The following is a 17,971-nucleotide window of genomic DNA, read 5'->3' as shown; positions in this document are numbered from 1 at the left end:
CCAGGGCCAGCTCTCCGGGGGGAAGGCACTGGGCCAGATGTAACCTCGTGTTGTGTGCATTTGGTGAAGTTTTGCACTTATTTCTCTGAGCTATATTTTATTCCCAAATTCTATCCAACACAGAAAGCCATGCAATAAACCTGACGTTGGAGGGCAAAAATAATGAAAAAATACTGTATAGCACAAACCTAAGAGTTACAAATAAAAATCTAATACTTTTTCACTGAGTTCCCATTAATCACGAGGACTAAAAAGTGATCATACATGTATTAACAGGGAAATTCATATAACAATTCCAAAATCTAACAAAAATCAATTATTTTGGTAAACTAAATTACTACAAGAGTAGAAGCAGCTGAATTGAGATGGACCATCATACAGCAAAATTTAAAAAAACATGGAAAAAAAGACACATTTACATACATGGTAGGAAAAAGCTTTTTATTCTAAGATTGTTGTTTCATAGGAGAGCACTTATGTTTCAAAAATGCAAGTAATTGAAACACGACAGTAACAGCACATATGCAGTGAAGGTGATTTAAATATTACATATATGTTAACATATTTTATAAAAGAGGCCAAGATACATTTATGTGATATTCAGCCACCTCCCATCAAAGCAGCCCCCAGCTGTATGCAATGCTAACTCCAGTAAGGAAATTGGACCCCAGAATTTCCCATTGTCTAATTAGAAGCAACAGATCTGCTGATCCTTAGTCAGAGCTGGGAAAGTCGTCTTCACCTTTGCCCATCAAAGGTTTGAGGTTCAGCTATTGGTTTGAGTACCTGAGTCACACTTCGTCTATATCGAAAGAACCAAGAGAGCAGCAGTTAAAAGTAAACTGTATTTCGTTGTCTTATGCTGATTAAAAAAACAGACTCTGTCCATTATATCTTAGATAATGAAAGACACTGAGGGTTAAAAAAAAATCAATTTCCAAGAAAATAATCTTTTCTTTCTTTCCATTCAAAATCTAAAATTCCTTATGTTGAATATAAAGCTGTCAAATTTGATTTTCAGAAGCATCCTCGTCATTAGTGGTCTTCCTTTCTGTTTTTAGAAGGTGATGTCATTAATGTCAAAACATGAGTTTTTTAGGCACTTCCCATGAGAATTCCTCTCTTCCAAAGTGACCATAACATGCCGTCTTCTGGTAAATGGGCTTTTTCAGATCCAAATCCCTGTGTGTATAATGAAAAGAAGCAAAAAATTTTCATATTATGATACTTCATGATAACTACTCTTAAAATCCTGATGTTGCATCCATCCCACACCCTTAGACAAGCATGCATTTTCTGGAGATGCAAGCATACCAATGAACATGTTCAATGGAGACAAAGTGACAAGACTACTTAAATGTCTTTAATGTACTTTAGGGCTATAGGAAAAGGCCTTATTACTGAGAATTACTAATTGCCATGGAAAAATGAAATAACCTTCAATTCCTTTTGTAAACCAAAAGATACCTTTTTCTCAGAGTAAAGTAACTTAAAGGTCTTGGAATACAAAAGTTGTTTTATTTGACTTCCATGCACTATAGAAAGCCAAACCTTCAGTAACAGCTGAAGATTTTGCAAGAAATAATTTCTTGGATGTGACTACTGGGATATTTTCCTTTCTGTGTGTTTCTTTACCTGACAATGACTCCAGGCCGAAGATCAAAGTTTTTGTGCACAATGTCCAGCAGCTCTTTCTCTGTTTTTTGGGAAGTTCCATAAGTGAACAGTGAAATAGACAGTGGATGAGCAACCCCAATGGCATAAGAAACCTGTGGGGAAAAAGGCACTTTAGTCAGCTAACAAACACAGCACCAGTTGCAGCAGAAGAAAGCATTCATTTATGAAACATCTTATGAATACTAAAGGCTCTCCTTCACTTCTCATATTTGCACAATCTGTATTTGTAGAAAAAAGAAGAGAAAACTTTGAAAATGCTGAGGCCTCTGCATTTACCCAGTCACCCCATGCTCAGTCACCCCATGCTCATTTCCATGACAGTAAGTGTCAGAGGGTTGAGGGCAAAATGTCCAGAAAAATGGCCAATAAAATGAAAGCTAAATGAAAAGTTCCTGTTTCAGGAAGCCAACAGACTATTAGTGACATTACAGGGGTCTTGAACCAAGCACATCAAGTCTTCCTTTCTTCAAAAAACCATCACCGAGACCACTTCTACTGCAGTGTTTCGTATGATGGGTAGTTGAGGAAAATCCGAAAAAGGAAAATCTTTTTGAGAAAAGCAACACCCTTAGCAAGCCATACCTGAACCAGAACACGGCGACAGAGCCCAGCCTTCACCAGAGACTTGGCCACCCAGCGGGCTGCGTACGCGGCCGACCTGTCCACCTTGGTGTAGTCTTTGCCAGAGAAGGCCCCGCCGCCGTGCGCTCCCCAGCCACCGTAGGTGTCGACGATGATCTTCCTCCCAGTGACACCAGCATCACCCTGACCCAGTGACAGAAGTTGTCCATTACACATCCATTTTATCATCAGTCTCAAACAAGGCTGTGCATTCCTTCAGAAGACTGCAGCAACAGGTAAGTTCACCACACAGGGGTAGCTGAAGGAATGAACTTGTCTCACCAAGGTACAACAGTGGCTGTAATTGTTCTTTAAAGCCAGATTCTCAACACAAGCCATGCACAAATTTCTCTGGTCAATCAAGGGAACAGGTTTACACCCCCATAGCTAGAGCATGCACTGCCTGTTTAAAAAAAAAATCCCTGGCAATATGGAAACTTTGGTTTAGAAAGGACCTACTAAATATCCAAACCAATTACAGAATATTGCTAAAATGCTATGTGCCATATAAGAACCATTGAGAGATTTCACACTGTTTAAAATATGAAAAAAAACCCAACCCAGGCTTTCATATCTTTTAGTCAAAATCACAAATTGCGTGAATATTAAATAGTAGATTCTTTATTTACAGTCAAAGGTATGTCAGTGGTACCTTACACATCGTTACATGGACACTGGCACCCAGCACTTCCAGTGCAGTATCAGAGAGTGTCATGTATGTACTAAAAACCACATTTCCAACCCCAAAATATTTATAGTCTAATTTAAAGGGTACACAACAGGTATGGAGTACTAGGCAGTTATAGGTAATTGAGAAAGGATTACTTCCTTCTCAGAACAGATATTTATAGATGAATATTCTGAAATATTAGGTAAGGAAGTACAGATAACATTCTGGTTGTCTACAGCTATCCTGACTGCTCCTCACAAATACTTAATATTTTCATTTGATTGGGGTTAGATGATCAGCAGTGAACTAATTGTCTGACCCCTGCAATTTACTAAATCCTTAAGCTTTCTGGTGTGAATGGAAACATGTTCCAATTTTAAATTCAGCTGCCACCTGTGCAGGCAGATTTGAAATTCTTTGCCTCAGAACATCATGTCACTAAAATTCAACTGCTGGAATGTTTGCACGGCAAACAAAAGTGCAGAGTCAAAGCTTTTCTTAGAAAGACTGTGCATATACACAGAAGTAAACCTTTGGCACTGTTTGTTCCATTCTGCTAAGGAAGAAGTGAGACATAAATCTGAATTTTAAATAGCTGAACCTGTCTTAAAGGAACCTGTCCTTGGGTTTTTCTGCTTGACTCAAACATTAATTTTTCATGGTGCAGACAGTTGCAATGAGAACACCTTGTGCGCCACCATGACTTGGCTGCAGAACTGAGAGGAGGAGGAATACATGGACATGTGAAAGGCAAGAGAAACACTCCTTGTTTCAAAGGTGCTGAACAAATACAAATGCACTTATAAAGCACATGGAAGCCATCATTGTGATGAGCTGTAATGTCTGTCCTCATCTCACCAGCAGGTATTGCTGGCAGGAAAATGATGACAGCAGCAAACCTACTCATTTTGCCATAGCCAGAATTCAAGGTCCCACCACATTCAAAAACATAAGGTGAAAATCCCAAGTGAAATGCACATATCTTCCTTAGATGAACTGAGTTGGAAGTAAAACAGCCTCCTGTAGCTAGCTTTGTTAAAAATAAAACTGAGTAAGAATCTTCTGAAAAACAAGCAGAAAGCTAAAGCTGTTAAAGTCAAGAAGAGAAATAGTTATTTTCTGGTTGCCCCATTGCTATTGTAAATTGCACAAGTGATGAGAGCAGTTGGAAGGTCATGGACACAGGCAGATTGGCCCATACTGAGTAAACCTAGCCCAGGTTTAAAAAGCTTAAACGGATGCTGTGACTTGCCTCGGTTTGTGTGTGCAAACATGCAACAGAGCTCCAGCACAAGAGTAGAAAGGGTATTCCTGGATGCTTATCACGTGTAACTATAGTACATTTTCAAATGGATGCAGTTCTGAAAGATTTACAGTTTTAATGGTGCAGTTCACTGCACACATAAAAATTTTCCTGCCTTCTTTTTTTGTGCTATGATTGCTGCCTTGGTTCATTCATGCTAAGTTACAGCTCAGGTTGAACTCTCCTTTTGTGCGTAGTCTAGGATGTCAATGATACACAAAATTACGGTGATACAACCCATTCAACTGCACAAAAATACATTTCTTGTAGAATCATTAATTATAATGATGGATCTCAACACCTTCCTAGTTGTTACATGGCATTAATGTAAAAAAGACAGAGTGCCTTAGATATAATTCTAGAAAATTCCAGTAAGTGAATGAATTTGAAAAACAAAGGGAAAACACTGTCTACTTGGATTTGTTGTGAAATTGAACCTAATTTCAGGAAGGAGTTTTGAAATTTTGTTGTGATAGTTCTGAAGGTATCTGAAGACTAGAACATTGGTAATGGTAATTTGTTTTCAAAAACTAGATCTCAGAGCTGCTGATCCTACAGAGAGTGGAAGTTCTGCCTGACCTCTGTGACTGCAGGATGACTGGGACTGACTTTCAGTTCAATGAACACCTTCAGCTCTTACTGGTGTCAGGCAGAACAGTGAGAGTTATGCAGATCTGAAAACCAGGTTCACTGTCAGAGAAGTGAAGCTTCTCTTGTCCATCTCTCTGTAAGAAGTGCTTCCCATGAGAAAGGACTGCAGGTCTCACTCAGTGCTGGTCCCCAGAGGGTTTGAGGAAACCCAGAATCGAGCTGCACACTACATGCAATGGAAGATCGCATGTAGACTTGCCTGCCTGGTCACAACACAAGTACCATATCACCATGCCCTCAAAGGTTAGTTTGGCATAGGACACATGAAACCCTGGGCCCTTCTCCCACATCCAGCTGCAGGAAAAATCTCCCACTGGGCAGCTTGCTCCTTACACCCTGGGACAGAGATGCCAAAACCTGAGCATTGAAGACACACACACAGTGAAAGACAAGCTCGCAAAACCACCAAAATAATACAGCACAAACCTGAGGCCCTCCAATGACAAAACGTCCACTAGGCTGAAGGTGATAGACAGTTCTGTCATCCAAGTATTTTGCAGGGACAACAACTTGGATCACACGTTCCTTCAGGGTCCTGCGCATGTTATCCAGAGAAATGCTCTCATCGTGCTGCACAGAGATCACAATGGTGTGAACACGCACAGGGATCACCGCTCCGTTCTTCTGCATGTACTGAACCGTCACCTGAGGCACACAGGGACAACGGGGAGAAAACAACAAAGTTGCTATAAAATCCATTCCTGGTATTCATCAAATGTCACATAGGCTATTCCAAAAGCAAAACTGTAGCAAAATGTCAGTGCTGACATTAGAGGGATCACTGCTCGCACTAATGCCAGGGTATGAGAAATGAAGCTTATTTTTGCACTGCATTTTTGCTATGCTAAAGACAAAAAGAAAAAAAAAGAAAAAGATAGAAAAAACACAACTCAATGTGGGCAACCTGATTCTCTATGAAATCCTCCAAAATATGTCTTTCAGGTGGGATTTCCTTCAAAACTCCCAAGCCTCAGAAATTTATGTTCTCATTGCATCTTGAAAATGTCAGCCTGAACCACTAAATACAAATAAATCCTTGGGATGCCCTGTCACTTTTCCAGTGTGCACATGCTACTTAGTTCTGAAGGGTTAAATGTCTCTTCACTGGCAGGTGGTGAAGTGCTCTGATACAAGTTAACCATTTTCCAACAGTCAAGGAGACATGTCACAAGCAGTGGAAAAGCTTTATCTGCTACTCGTAGGTTATCCTGATAGGCTGAAACACATCAACTGATATCTTCAAAAATACTCAATATTTCTGGAAAGAAAAGGTGTTGGTTTTCAACTCTCAGGACAATCCCTTGCAGTATTTACCTGTGTCTTAGAGTCAGGCCTCAGCCAAGGGAGTTCTCCGCTACGCCTCAGCTCTGCTAACCTGGCGTTCAATTTATGAGCAAGAATAATTGTTAGGGGCATGCATTCTTCTGTCTCATCTGTTGCATAACCAAACATCAAACCCTGCAGGGGGAGAGAACATACTTCAATCACTGTTAAAGGCACCACAACCAAAGGTAATGAGATTTCATCTGAAGAAAAGAGTCAGCAGTATCCTTAGGTTTACTTTCTACTGTTCTACATCACAGTGCAAGGAGCCAAAACTCAGATCAGGCTCCAACATGTTACAGTGTAATAAGAAACAAACCACGTTCCTAGAATTTTTTCACTAGCCTGAAGGCTTACATGTTGAGCTGGAAACCTGGACAAAAATGAAGACATTTCTATGTAAAAACGAGATTCTTCCACAGAAAATAAAAAAAAAATCTGCCAGAGAAAACATTTCAGGACTATTCTGTCATAAGAAAGATGTTTTTTTTAGCCTGGAAACGTTCCAGAGGCTTTTATGTATGAATATAGGCACACTTACACTGCAGCTCACATCTGAAATTTCAGTGGAACGGGATGTGAGCACTCCATGAAGGACATACCCTTCAACAGTTTAAGGCACCTGCCTCAAATTTTTCAATGCCACATGCTTAGAGTCACAGCTTCTACTGTTATATATTATATTTGTATTTATACTGTTATATATGACTTTCATAATTCATTCATGTTCCCTGCATCAGATTATTGTTTGCTAAATAGAGTTAGCAGCATTTTCTTTCTTCTCATCCAGTGTATGTTTTGGGGAAAAAAAAAAAAAAGAAATAAAAGACAGGAAGGTGCTTTGATCAAATGGAAAGTGAGGCCATCAAAGAGCCAAAAAAGAGTCAGATCTCTTTTTATCTTATGTATTATTATGCCCCCCTGACAGCAGAAAAGCATTTTAATTTAGCCCTCAAGGGATTTTTTGAAAAATATTAGCTTGACTCCTGGACTCTGATATCTGCACTTATAGTTCTCAACAGCAGTGCTATAAACTAGATATTACTTTTAATGATAACTAGTAAATGTTAAATTCACTCATATAGCATCAATCACATTATGGAGTTTTTATGTTCGTATCTTTCTCTTGGGAACACACCATAAAGGTCTACATGTGTTCTTTCGCTCAGAGAAATGCAGTTTGGACAGCCTTAATTACATGGAACACCTATTACAAGAGCTGCCTCTGGGAATAAGTGAGAATTAAAAGTATTCTGGTATTTATTGTACTCATGCTGAGGGCAGATGAAACATCACCTAATTTTTTGCTGTACAAAATCTCAACAGCTCTGTGAATGTGAAAAGATCCTTTGTTTATTCCGTGTTACACAGCAAGTCTGGCTGCAAGATGAATGGTCTGATGAACCTAAAGCTACACAATGAAACCATGAAATATGTAAGCAAAAAACCTTTCCTAAGTTCTAAAGGGAACCTTCTCAGCTACTACAAACTGCCAGAGCTCTCCTGATTTGCCTGGGTACTAAAGCAACACCAGGCAAAAGTCTGCCCTCAAAGAACCTCCAACTGTTTTAGTAAAATTATGGGCTTTATTCTGGGGTAAAGAGAAGTGTGGAAATTATTTTGACGTGGGTTTTGACATACAAAATAGGGCAATAAGATGGAGTGAACTTTTTCCATTAAAACAGCTTTGGTGTTTTAGATGTGATGCTATGTCTACCTGATCTCCAGCACCAACATCCTCTTCATTCCTGTGTAGATGAACACCTTGGGCAATATCAGGTGACTGCTGTTCCAGTGCTACTAAAACATTACAAGTCTTGTAGTCAAAGCCTATTTGGAAAAAAGAATAGCAGTGATTAGCTTTTTCTGTCACAATTAAGGAAAGTAACATGGAACCATAGGACAAAATTTTTATTCTGAAAGATACCACATTCAGAACTCAAAACCTAACTGCTATTTTCAGTAAAATTTTTGTCAATACCATCCTTGAAACCTTTTTTTGGGGTGGCATGGGATATATAGTGTTGCCTTTCCTGCTTGTTACTGCTTATTTTTTCTTGCACTCGCTCCTTGTGCCAATCCAATTCAGATTATGAATTGTCAACTGCAGAATAGTCTAAAAGGTAAATAATGAACCTCTCCCAAATGAATAGTAATAAAGTTCTCTACATAAATTCCCAGAAGCTGAGATTTTCAGCAACTGAAGACTCTGCTCTCTGATACATTATTTGTAATACATGCAAAGCAATGTCCGTACTTGAATATCTCATGGGACTCTGCATGAACCACAAACAGAAAAATACCAGATTCAGGTCTTACAACAAATCTGGAAATGGGAATTTACATGACTTTCAAAGACCAGAAGTAAGGTTTTAAAAAGAAATTGAAGGACTTATAGAAGATTATGGCAAAATTTCCCACCTGTTCCTAGGTATATTAATAGTAACTTGCTTCTCTCCAAATCCAACCTTTCCTAGAACTGTAGCTACCGACAGCTGCTGACCAAACTCATGTTCAGCCAGTACAACATATATACATGTCCATATGCATATGATCCACTTGAATGCTCTTCACCCTCTTTTCAGTAGGCTACATAGAGAAGAAAATTATATTTCTGTATGTAATTGTTTGGTTTAGGTTTTATTTTAACTTCTAGAAATTGTTTTTTACTGGATCACTGAATCTCCCCTCATCATTGTTGGCAGTTTGGATGAAAAGAGATTTATGACCTACTAGATTTGCCTGTGTTTTCTGAAAGCACTGCTGTTGCATGATGGTGGAGACAACCTGCAGCTGACCTGCTGTAATATTCTCCCACCACAATCTCCTGCAAATTCAATTGCAATTGAAAGACTGCAGTAAACAACTTGTAAATGAAAAACTCTTAAAAGATAAGCTTCACTGTAACAGAATACTTTGAATATTTCTACTATATAAACAGATAAATGCAAATTAGAAAGTGAAATGTGTCTGGTACTCAGAGCATTTTGTCTTTTTTATCATTTGCATATCTCACAACCTAGGTCTGGACCACACACTGCTCAGTGTAAAAGGAGTTATTCACAGCTAACAGAGCACCCTGCAGTGACAACCACCTTTACACCTGGGAACTCTAGATGCTACTGCAGTACAAAAATACAAAGGTACAATGAAATGAACTAGGTTTGTTCTCCCTCTTTTGCACCAAGATGCAACAATCAGCTTACCAATGAAAAACCAAGAGTCAAGTTCCTGCAAGTTTGGAGGAGTGGTAGGTTCTATGGTTCAAGTTGAAGTTAATTATTGTAGCCTAATACCACAGTTCAAAGTATACTCTGCCTACTCCCAATTCAGTTTTAACTAACAAAAGGTTTTTACTTACTGGGGTAAAGGCAGAAAGTGTATCATGTAGCACCATGTAAGCAGCTTTCACACAGCACATTCAGTTTGTATCAGGCTGGCTAAAGCCCCTGTATGGGACTGGTGACAGACCTGTTCTGCAGTTGCCTATTGCTCGCTCTTCCATGATTTCATGAGTTTTTCCACCAACCTTTCGCTGAATCATCATAGCCAATATGTCTAATTGCATCTCGGACAACTCGCTGATAATCCACAATAGCACGAGAAGTGATCTCCCCACAGAGCAACACCATTCCTGTCTTACATACTGTCTCTGAAAAGAGAGATGAAAACAGGATTACAATAGCAGAATAAGGCAGCCCACTAAGACAAATACCTGTGTTTGTGATGATGCTGATTTTCAGAGACCTATTGGGTTTATACAGTGTAAATTCTTTCTATCCATATTTTTAGCATTACAATTCCATCTATAACAAATTCTTTTCATATCCACTATCTGTCTGAAAGCAAGGAAAAAACTGTGTCCAATTTACAAATGGGAAAGTCAAAACACTGAGCATGATTCAGTGATATACAAATCTGTTTCTTCCAGGACAATTCAGTCCACACACAAAATCAGTGTCTCTACACTTCTACAGCCTGCTTAGGCTTCAGTCTTTACAAAAACTTTTACTGTTTCTTCTCATCTCTCCTTCTCTTGAAGACTGAAATTATTACACCATTTTTTGACGTTGAAATGAGCTAGGTCTTTGCAAACACCCTAAAAAAAGAATGAGACTGTGTGATGACTTAAAGCAAAGAATCAAACAACTTACCACAAGCAACCTTGGCATTTGGGTCCTGTTTGAGATGGGCGTCTAGTACAGCATCACTGATTTGATCACAGATTTTATCTGCAAGACATCAAAGCTATGATTCAAAACCACAGCACTCAATACAAAACATGCACTGTTTGCATCACTTTCAGTAGGTATTTCAGAAAGGAATTCTTTTATTGCTTATTACTGGCATGTCTAGGGTAGCTAAATAGAAAGACATATTAAACATCTTTCCAGCAAACTCAGTAGACACAGATTACTTACTGGTGTGAACTTACTAACTACAACTTTACCTGTAGTTTTCTACACTTAGGTGTGAAACAAGAGTGTAATGCACAGAATAACCTGGGAGGTTAAGAGGTTTTACTCCCAGCCTTCTCCTTCTCTAGCACCACCAGCACTGCAAACCAGTGGTGTTCTAATGGAATGGTGATGTTCCACCACCAACTTCCACCGCCCCAACAGAAAGTTACAATGTACCTTACTAACACTGGTGGTAACGCCTGAGAAAGTGCTTAGATTAATAGAGATGATGCACAGCTCAGTGGAGGGCTGGGTTTTGGGTTGCTTTTTGTCACTGATTCCTACCATCCAGCAATGTCACCTCCTAATAATCCCTGCAACCCAGCTAAGGCAGTGCAGGGAGTACACACACAGAAGCAAGAAGGGGTTACCAACTGATGTTTGCTTGAGGTAAATATTTAGTTACATGCCAAATACAAAGGTTTCAGCTCAGGTTTGTCATAATAATCTTTTATCTTTCTCTTTCTTTCTTTTCTAATCTTTAAAACAAATATTGAATCTTAATCAAATAGTCTAGCTAATCTAATGGACAAAAAATGGCAGCACCCATAGCAAAGTCTTCCACATGAAAATGGTAAATTTTCTTATATAATTTAATTTTATTGTTTGTAAGAAAATGGTCTAGTACTGCTTTTAGATTTTGACACAATAAGCTGTGTGGCAAAATAAATTAATCTCCTGCCTTGTCGTGTGCAACACAATCTGTTGGAAAGCAATGTTTTGTAAGAGTCTACCATTAGAGACTTTTAATACACTCAAGCTCAAGTCAAAATAAATTCTCACTTGTTTTCATGAAGAAGGTGTACATTTAGCTAATCAAAGGGACAAATCAAAGAGTGGAGAACTAATGTGATTCTGACACTCTTATCTCCCATATTCACTTCCATCTCCCCCTTCAACACAAAAAGAATGAACACAAAAGACAATTAGCAAATGTAGGCTGCATCAGAACTTTCAGCCTTGCAAGAACTGTACATGGATTACTAAATTTGGGACAATTATTACCAAACAGGAATCAGACACCATTTTTGCAATTTAATTAGATGTCCAACTGAACCTTGTTTAACAAACTTGGGTACAAAGGTGGCAGGAGTGATTAAAATGTATCTCTGCTTGCTCTCTTCAAAGTTTTCATTTTTATAAGGAATAAGCACAAATGCAAAAAATACTGGTGGGCAACATGAAATTTTTGATTACCTGGATGAGACAACAGAGCAGCTGGGGTTAGAATGGATTTCTTAGTGCAGGTCCCATACCCAGCAGCAAACTCTAGTGACTGGGACTGTTTTGTAGTCTGTTTTTCACTGCCCAGAATTTCTATGAACAACCCTTATTGCTGTCCTTGCTCCACATGAAGCATGTCTCACCTGCATTAGATGCCACTGCCCCACATGTCTAAGTTCCCTGGATGGCACACACAGGGATATTATATGCATTCTTTCCAAAACACTCAAGAAGGGTGTTAAGAAGCTGTGGGAAGGTTTAGGACAGAGTGAGAAAAATGCCCTAAATCAGAAAAGTCTATCTTACAGGATGAAATCAATCAAACTCAATCTAGTTCTGAAATGTTGAAGGAAAGGCAACTTACCAGAGGAAACCCCTATAGGCACCATGATTGCAGTCCCTAAGAACCTAAAAATACTGTGCTGAGAGTAAAGGGGTTTTTTTCTGATGGGAAATAATGTAACTACAGTTGATAAATGAAAGTTAAAAAGAGACAGGTAAAGATTCAAAAAGGAAAATCTGAAAAGGGTGAGAACCATGGAAATCATTCATCTAGAGGCACACAGGATTCCTTGTCCCTTCAAACTTCTACATGAAAATTGACTATCTTTTTAAAAGGTATGAATGCAATTCAACTGCCATTTACTAGCTTGTTTGAAGAATTCTTGCGTGAAATATTATTACCTATGTCTGAAGGTCAGACCAGATTATGTTTTGGGGATTCCTTCTGATCTTTAAAATCGATGTGAGACTCTAATAAATTAAAACAATAGATTAAAATAATTTAATCTACTATACTTGGAGCATACATTAAAATAGTCTGAGGCAAATCAGTTTGATAATTCATGTCATATCTGATTGTTGGTGCAACAACCAGCAGTTCTAGTGCAACTAGATCCAAATCCAGATAGAAATATCTATCAAGACTGGAAAGAGAAATCCAGCTGGATGATTGGCTGATTAATGCATTAAATTAAAGGCATGTCTATTAGTAAAGGTCTCTGGTGTAAAATAAAACCAGGCATTCTATTTTTAGCAATGCTTAGCAGGCTTTGTGCACCCTTCATTCTGTTATTTAAATTTCTCGTCTCAACTGTCCCATTTCTCTTATTATCTGCTAAGTGTGAGAGGTTAAGTTTGTCCATTATTTTCTTCCTTTTAATTTTCCCTTCTTTTTTGGAAATAGGGAAAGCATAATGGAACACCTCTGGTGAGACATTATAATCTTAAAAAAAACCCCATTTGATAGGTCAGAATTCAGATCATGCATACCTTCATGTAGTGAATTACTAACCAATGGAATGAAAATTGCAAAAATGGTATCTAAAATGACTGAGCAGGAAAGTATTAGACAGCCATGAGTCTTTTCATGAAATCCAATCATCCCACAGGCCCAGCCTTATGGCAGAGATGCCAAGTAGGCAGGAAACAGCTCTTGCTAACTATAAAATGAGTCTAGGGAGGCTGATGATAAACCCTACTCAATACCCCAGCTGTAACACTGGGAAGTAAAGGAGGTGTTCAACAACAAAAGTGATCTCAAATAATTAGAAGAAGCTTCACAGTTTTCCAGATAGTTAGACCTAAGTTTTTTATGTGAATCTAGAGTATGTAAGAGCCTAGCAAAAGTTCTCAGAGCCTTCACAGGAATTCATTTTCACAGTCTCACCACACACAGAAAAAAATATGAACAGCAGTAAAAACTGAAAATTTAATTTGAAAAAGCTCCACAAAGTACAACAAAGAGGTACAGCCACACTTCTGGTTTTGATGGTGTAGTAAATGTAATAAACATTGAACATTTGAAATGGCAAGGTTGGTTTTTTTCAAAAACTGTGATTATCAAAATTAAATTCAGTATTTTTAATTATATATTATTTATATCAACAGAAAAAAATTAGACGAGACTGTGATTTTTTTAATTCAAAATATGAGAAACTGAGTAATTCTCAGTTTTCTGGTAAAAAAAAATTAAAACAGGGAAGAAATGCAGATACCTATCATAAGCATTCATCAAAAAATAAGCTTTCTAACGAGTTTCACTGGAAAGACTTCAAATAGCTGAATTGTGCTGTACATTCTTCCTATTTAAAAGAACTCTTGAGGAGCTCTAGTTAATAACTGCAGTGGTGCTGCAAAATCAGCAGTGTTCAGATGTCTTGTACATCTGTTCTCCTTGTTCAATGCACAGTTTACTGAAGTATTATGCATATCATTTAGTCTATATAATCTTAGATATACGACACACAAGCATCAGCTTGCTGGACAGATCTGCATTTTCTGGTTTGTTTTTTTTTCTCTCGTGATTTTTTCTCCCTGTGAATATCTACAAGATAAACATATGCTTTCTATATGGTTGAAAATATGAGGGTGCTTTTAGAAGATGTTTGTTCCTATATTTTTAAAGAGATTCCTTGACACTTTCTGGAAATCTGAATGGCAGTCAGTTTGCAGCCAATTCCACCTGAAGCCACACCAGACAAGGGAAGGAATTACTCCTTGGTGGTTTGACATCTGTAAGACACTGTGGGGCAGAGAAACACATGATGCATTTCAAAGCACCATGAAACCTGTGCAGCATGACAGAAACTACTGGACTAAGGAAAATGGAGCAGCTACCAAGAAAAAAAAGGTTCTCTTTTTCGTGCTACTGTCTGTGTGCTTTTATTAGCACATTGAAAGGAAGAAGTCATGTGGAAGTCTTCAGAGAGTTTGGAATTTACACCACTAAATGACTAAATGATTAAAGACCTGAAAGGAATTCCCAAATGTTATGCCCAAGGGATTTTGAAGAATCTGGAGTAAGAAGATGGCATAAACAGTCTGCTATAATGTCTTTGGGGAGCATAGGTAATACCTGTGTGTTAATTATTGACAGCTATTACTTGCTTCTATGGAATCTGGTCTTCTCAGTGACACCCAGCTCTAGGCATTGCACAGATATAAGGCAGTTCTCAGTACACTCAAATAAATAAGCATATAATTTCTCCTGCTTTGTGCATTAAGAAGGTCTCCATTAAAGCATTCAATACTCAGCTAATATAATCAGAACAATTCAAATTTCCACCAGACAAAGATCTGGTTCAGGATCTTTACTTCACATAATGCCCTCTAGCAAAATTATAGTATCACATACGGAAGAGAAATAATCAAGAACAAGCAAATTATCCATTTTGTATAAACAGAGGAAATCAAAACTCACAATAAAATTCTATTGCTACAGATAACATCAGAAGCCCAACTACAGCCTCAGGCACTGGCCCCCATTTTAAGAAATAGCCAAGATTTTCCTGGGTGATAAAATCCTAATGGCATGTCTACACCTCTTGTGCAAAACCACAGAGGGGAAAAGGGAGTTTAGCCAGGATGTAGGAGTGACCAATTTGCTGTCAGGAGCCAGAGCTATCACTGAGATGATTAAGATCCATTGCTCTTGCTCAGGAACAAAAATTTGGAGGACAACCCAGAGTTTCTTACTGCCAGCCTGTCCTCCTTTGATCTGGAAAATCTCTATCTTCCCTTTGCCATAGGCATTTAAGTTTTCAGTACCCTTTGTTAAGATCTAGGCTGTTTAAGAAAGTATAAGCACCACAGCCTTGAAAACATCCAGGTAAATTTCAGTTTTCCACTCACTCTGAAATAAACCTCCCAGGCTGGTACTTAGCATCTCAGAGTACCCAGACACGCAGCAACCTCTGCCAGGCAAGAGAAGCTGCAGATACATCCAAGCGGTAACTGTGTTTCTTAAGGGCCTGCCTAGTATTTCAGCACAGGAGAAAAATATTCATGGGGCTTAAAAGAAAGCTACTGAGGGCCACTAGGGGGTTTGGAAATAAAGAAGGGAATGTGAATAAGAACTAAAAAATTGGCCAAATTCTAAAACAAGAAACAGGATAAAGAGAGAACTGGTACAGAAAAGAAACCAAGAGACAAAGTTAAATCTGGGGACTCAGTTGAACTCTCTCTGCTCTGAGACTTCCCTATTATTGCCCCAAGATGATTAAAAAATAATGATTAGAGTAGCATAAATTGTGACCAGTTTTCTTTGGAAACAACATCATCCACATAAAATTACCACACTGTTATTATGTTATTTTTCCCATGAAACTACGTAGCACTACAGACACTGGGTGTAATTATATATAAATTCATCACAGGACACATGTTCCAAGAACAAAACCAGTTATTTTCTGACTGTGTTACATCAGAAAGAACCCCAACTGGTTTAACCTGATGTAGTTGCCCTCACATTGATGGAGATGTACTCAATTGCATCAGCCATGGATTTGATCTGCACTAATAAGTTAATATAGAAGAGCATTGGAACTGTAGAAGATCTCACTGCTGACGTTTTTATCCTCTGCTATAAAATCATTCCACCCATTTATGATTTACTCACATAACATGAATACAGACCTGAAAAGCCTTATTACAGCAAAAAGTGCAGGCCACCAAATCGGCTTCTAAAACAAATACACTTTTCAGGACATCAAACAGCCCATTGTCCCCTGGCCTCATTTGAGGGAACAGTTGCTGTTGACATAAGGTATATGTTTATGGTAGATGGATATTTGTTTTCAATAACATTGAACTAATCTCTGCTGACCATACATAAAGTTTAGCAAATAACTGTCCACTATTTGCTTCAGCAATTCCATATATTGCATCAGATGATGGAAAGGGATGGGAGGTAGGGGTAACCCGGTGCCTTTGCCATCTACAGCTGCTGGGACCACTAAAAAAAGGCTCTGAAACAGGCTACTTAGGGATATTCCTGTCATGGGTGACAGTCTTAGAGCACTCTATATGTGCAGGACAGTTTCACAAGGCCCATAAAGATATGGAACTTGAGAAGCAAGCTATGCATTCTTATCCATATGTGAAACTTGAGTCTGTCAGAGATAGTGTCTCCACAGGAATACTGAAAGAAATTAAGATGAAAAAGAAGGAGCAGCAACCATAAACCTCACTGCCTTCCTCAGTTGGACACAAACCCTGCAAAAGCACATGAACTCTTGTTGAGTTACTCTTGTAACTCTAGTTACAGAAGTTTTATAGCCTGTATGGACAAAGTCCAGTAGAAATAAAGTAGAAAAAGCACCTTGTTACAAATAATTTCTCTAGTAAGACTAACAGCAGGTGAATGCTTCTTTAGGCTTTTAAAACACCTCAAATGAAAATATTATACTTTTTACACTTTTACCAGAGCTGCCTTCTTACCTGGATGTCCTTCTCCCACAGACTCCGAGGTGAACATGAAAGCGCCTTCATCATCCAGCGTGTAATCACATAAACCATCCACCGGCCCATTCATGGTTGTGATGCTTTTCCTGGTGGATTATTATAAACAGTGGTTGAAGAGCTCTACCTTTGGTGCCCTCTGTTTAAGAAGGCTCTTTAGCAGCAGGACTACTGCTGTCTTCACTTATTATCTCTTCGGCTAACTTGAATTTCAGTGTGTGAAAGCAGCATGTGCTCGCATCCGTGCCTGCAAGCAAAGAGTATGCATGTGCCTGGAGTCTGTATCCCTACCTAGCCTGATCTGTCAGTCCCTGAGCTGCTCCTATATATGGAAAAGTGAAAGTGCCCAGATAATCATGTGAGGAAAATGGAAGAGCCCATTTCTTGGCAGGGGAGTTAGTTAACTTTAGTATACTTCACTAATTAACTCAGTTCTTGGAAACATTCTGGATCCAACCTGTGCAAGATTGGTTATCTTAGCAGCTCCACTGAGCACGAAGTAAAGCAGGAGTGCTAGTGACAGCTCAGGTCAGCTGCTTTTCTCTTTGTCCCTCCCCTAATTCTCGGATCTATGGTGTACTTCCAGCTGTGTGTTGTGGTTTTACAGGGATAGATACAAAATGTGTAAACGCATGTCTTTCCTAAGGAAACACTGGAAGAAGTTTGCATCATATATATATGATGCATATATATGCTGCATATATATGATTGTATATATGATGCATATGCATCATATAACCATATTTTCCTTTTACTTTTTCATCTCTAAAGAAGTAGAGTTCCCTGGTGAGTTTTTTTCTT

At 38.6% G+C, this 17,971-nt stretch overlaps 1 protein-coding gene across 1 annotated transcript; it reads right to left on the bottom strand.

The window, feature by feature from the left end:
• Positions 1-420: 420 nt before the first annotated feature.
• On the bottom strand, positions 421-17,607 carry MAT1A (methionine adenosyltransferase 1A). The gene is made up of 9 exons (XM_069019225.1): positions 17,150-17,607; positions 10,400-10,477; positions 9,775-9,897; positions 7,963-8,075; positions 6,237-6,380; positions 5,349-5,567; positions 2,260-2,442; positions 1,636-1,769; positions 421-1,182 (listed from the first exon to the last, which is right to left on the bottom strand). Exons 1-9 carry the CDS (start codon positions 17,241-17,243, stop codon positions 1,080-1,082), a joined length of 1,191 nt encoding a protein of 396 aa, XP_068875326.1. The 5' UTR covers positions 17,244-17,607; the 3' UTR covers positions 421-1,079.
• Between the last annotated feature and the right edge of the window lie 364 nt (positions 17,608-17,971).

The sequence above is a fragment of the Aphelocoma coerulescens genome, chromosome 6 (genome assembly GCF_041296385.1).
Source record: "Aphelocoma coerulescens isolate FSJ_1873_10779 chromosome 6, UR_Acoe_1.0, whole genome shotgun sequence".
Taxonomy (NCBI): Eukaryota; Metazoa; Chordata; class Aves; order Passeriformes; family Corvidae; genus Aphelocoma; species Aphelocoma coerulescens.
Note: the sequence above shows the minus strand (reverse complement) of the source record. Positions and strands in the feature narration are given on the sequence as shown.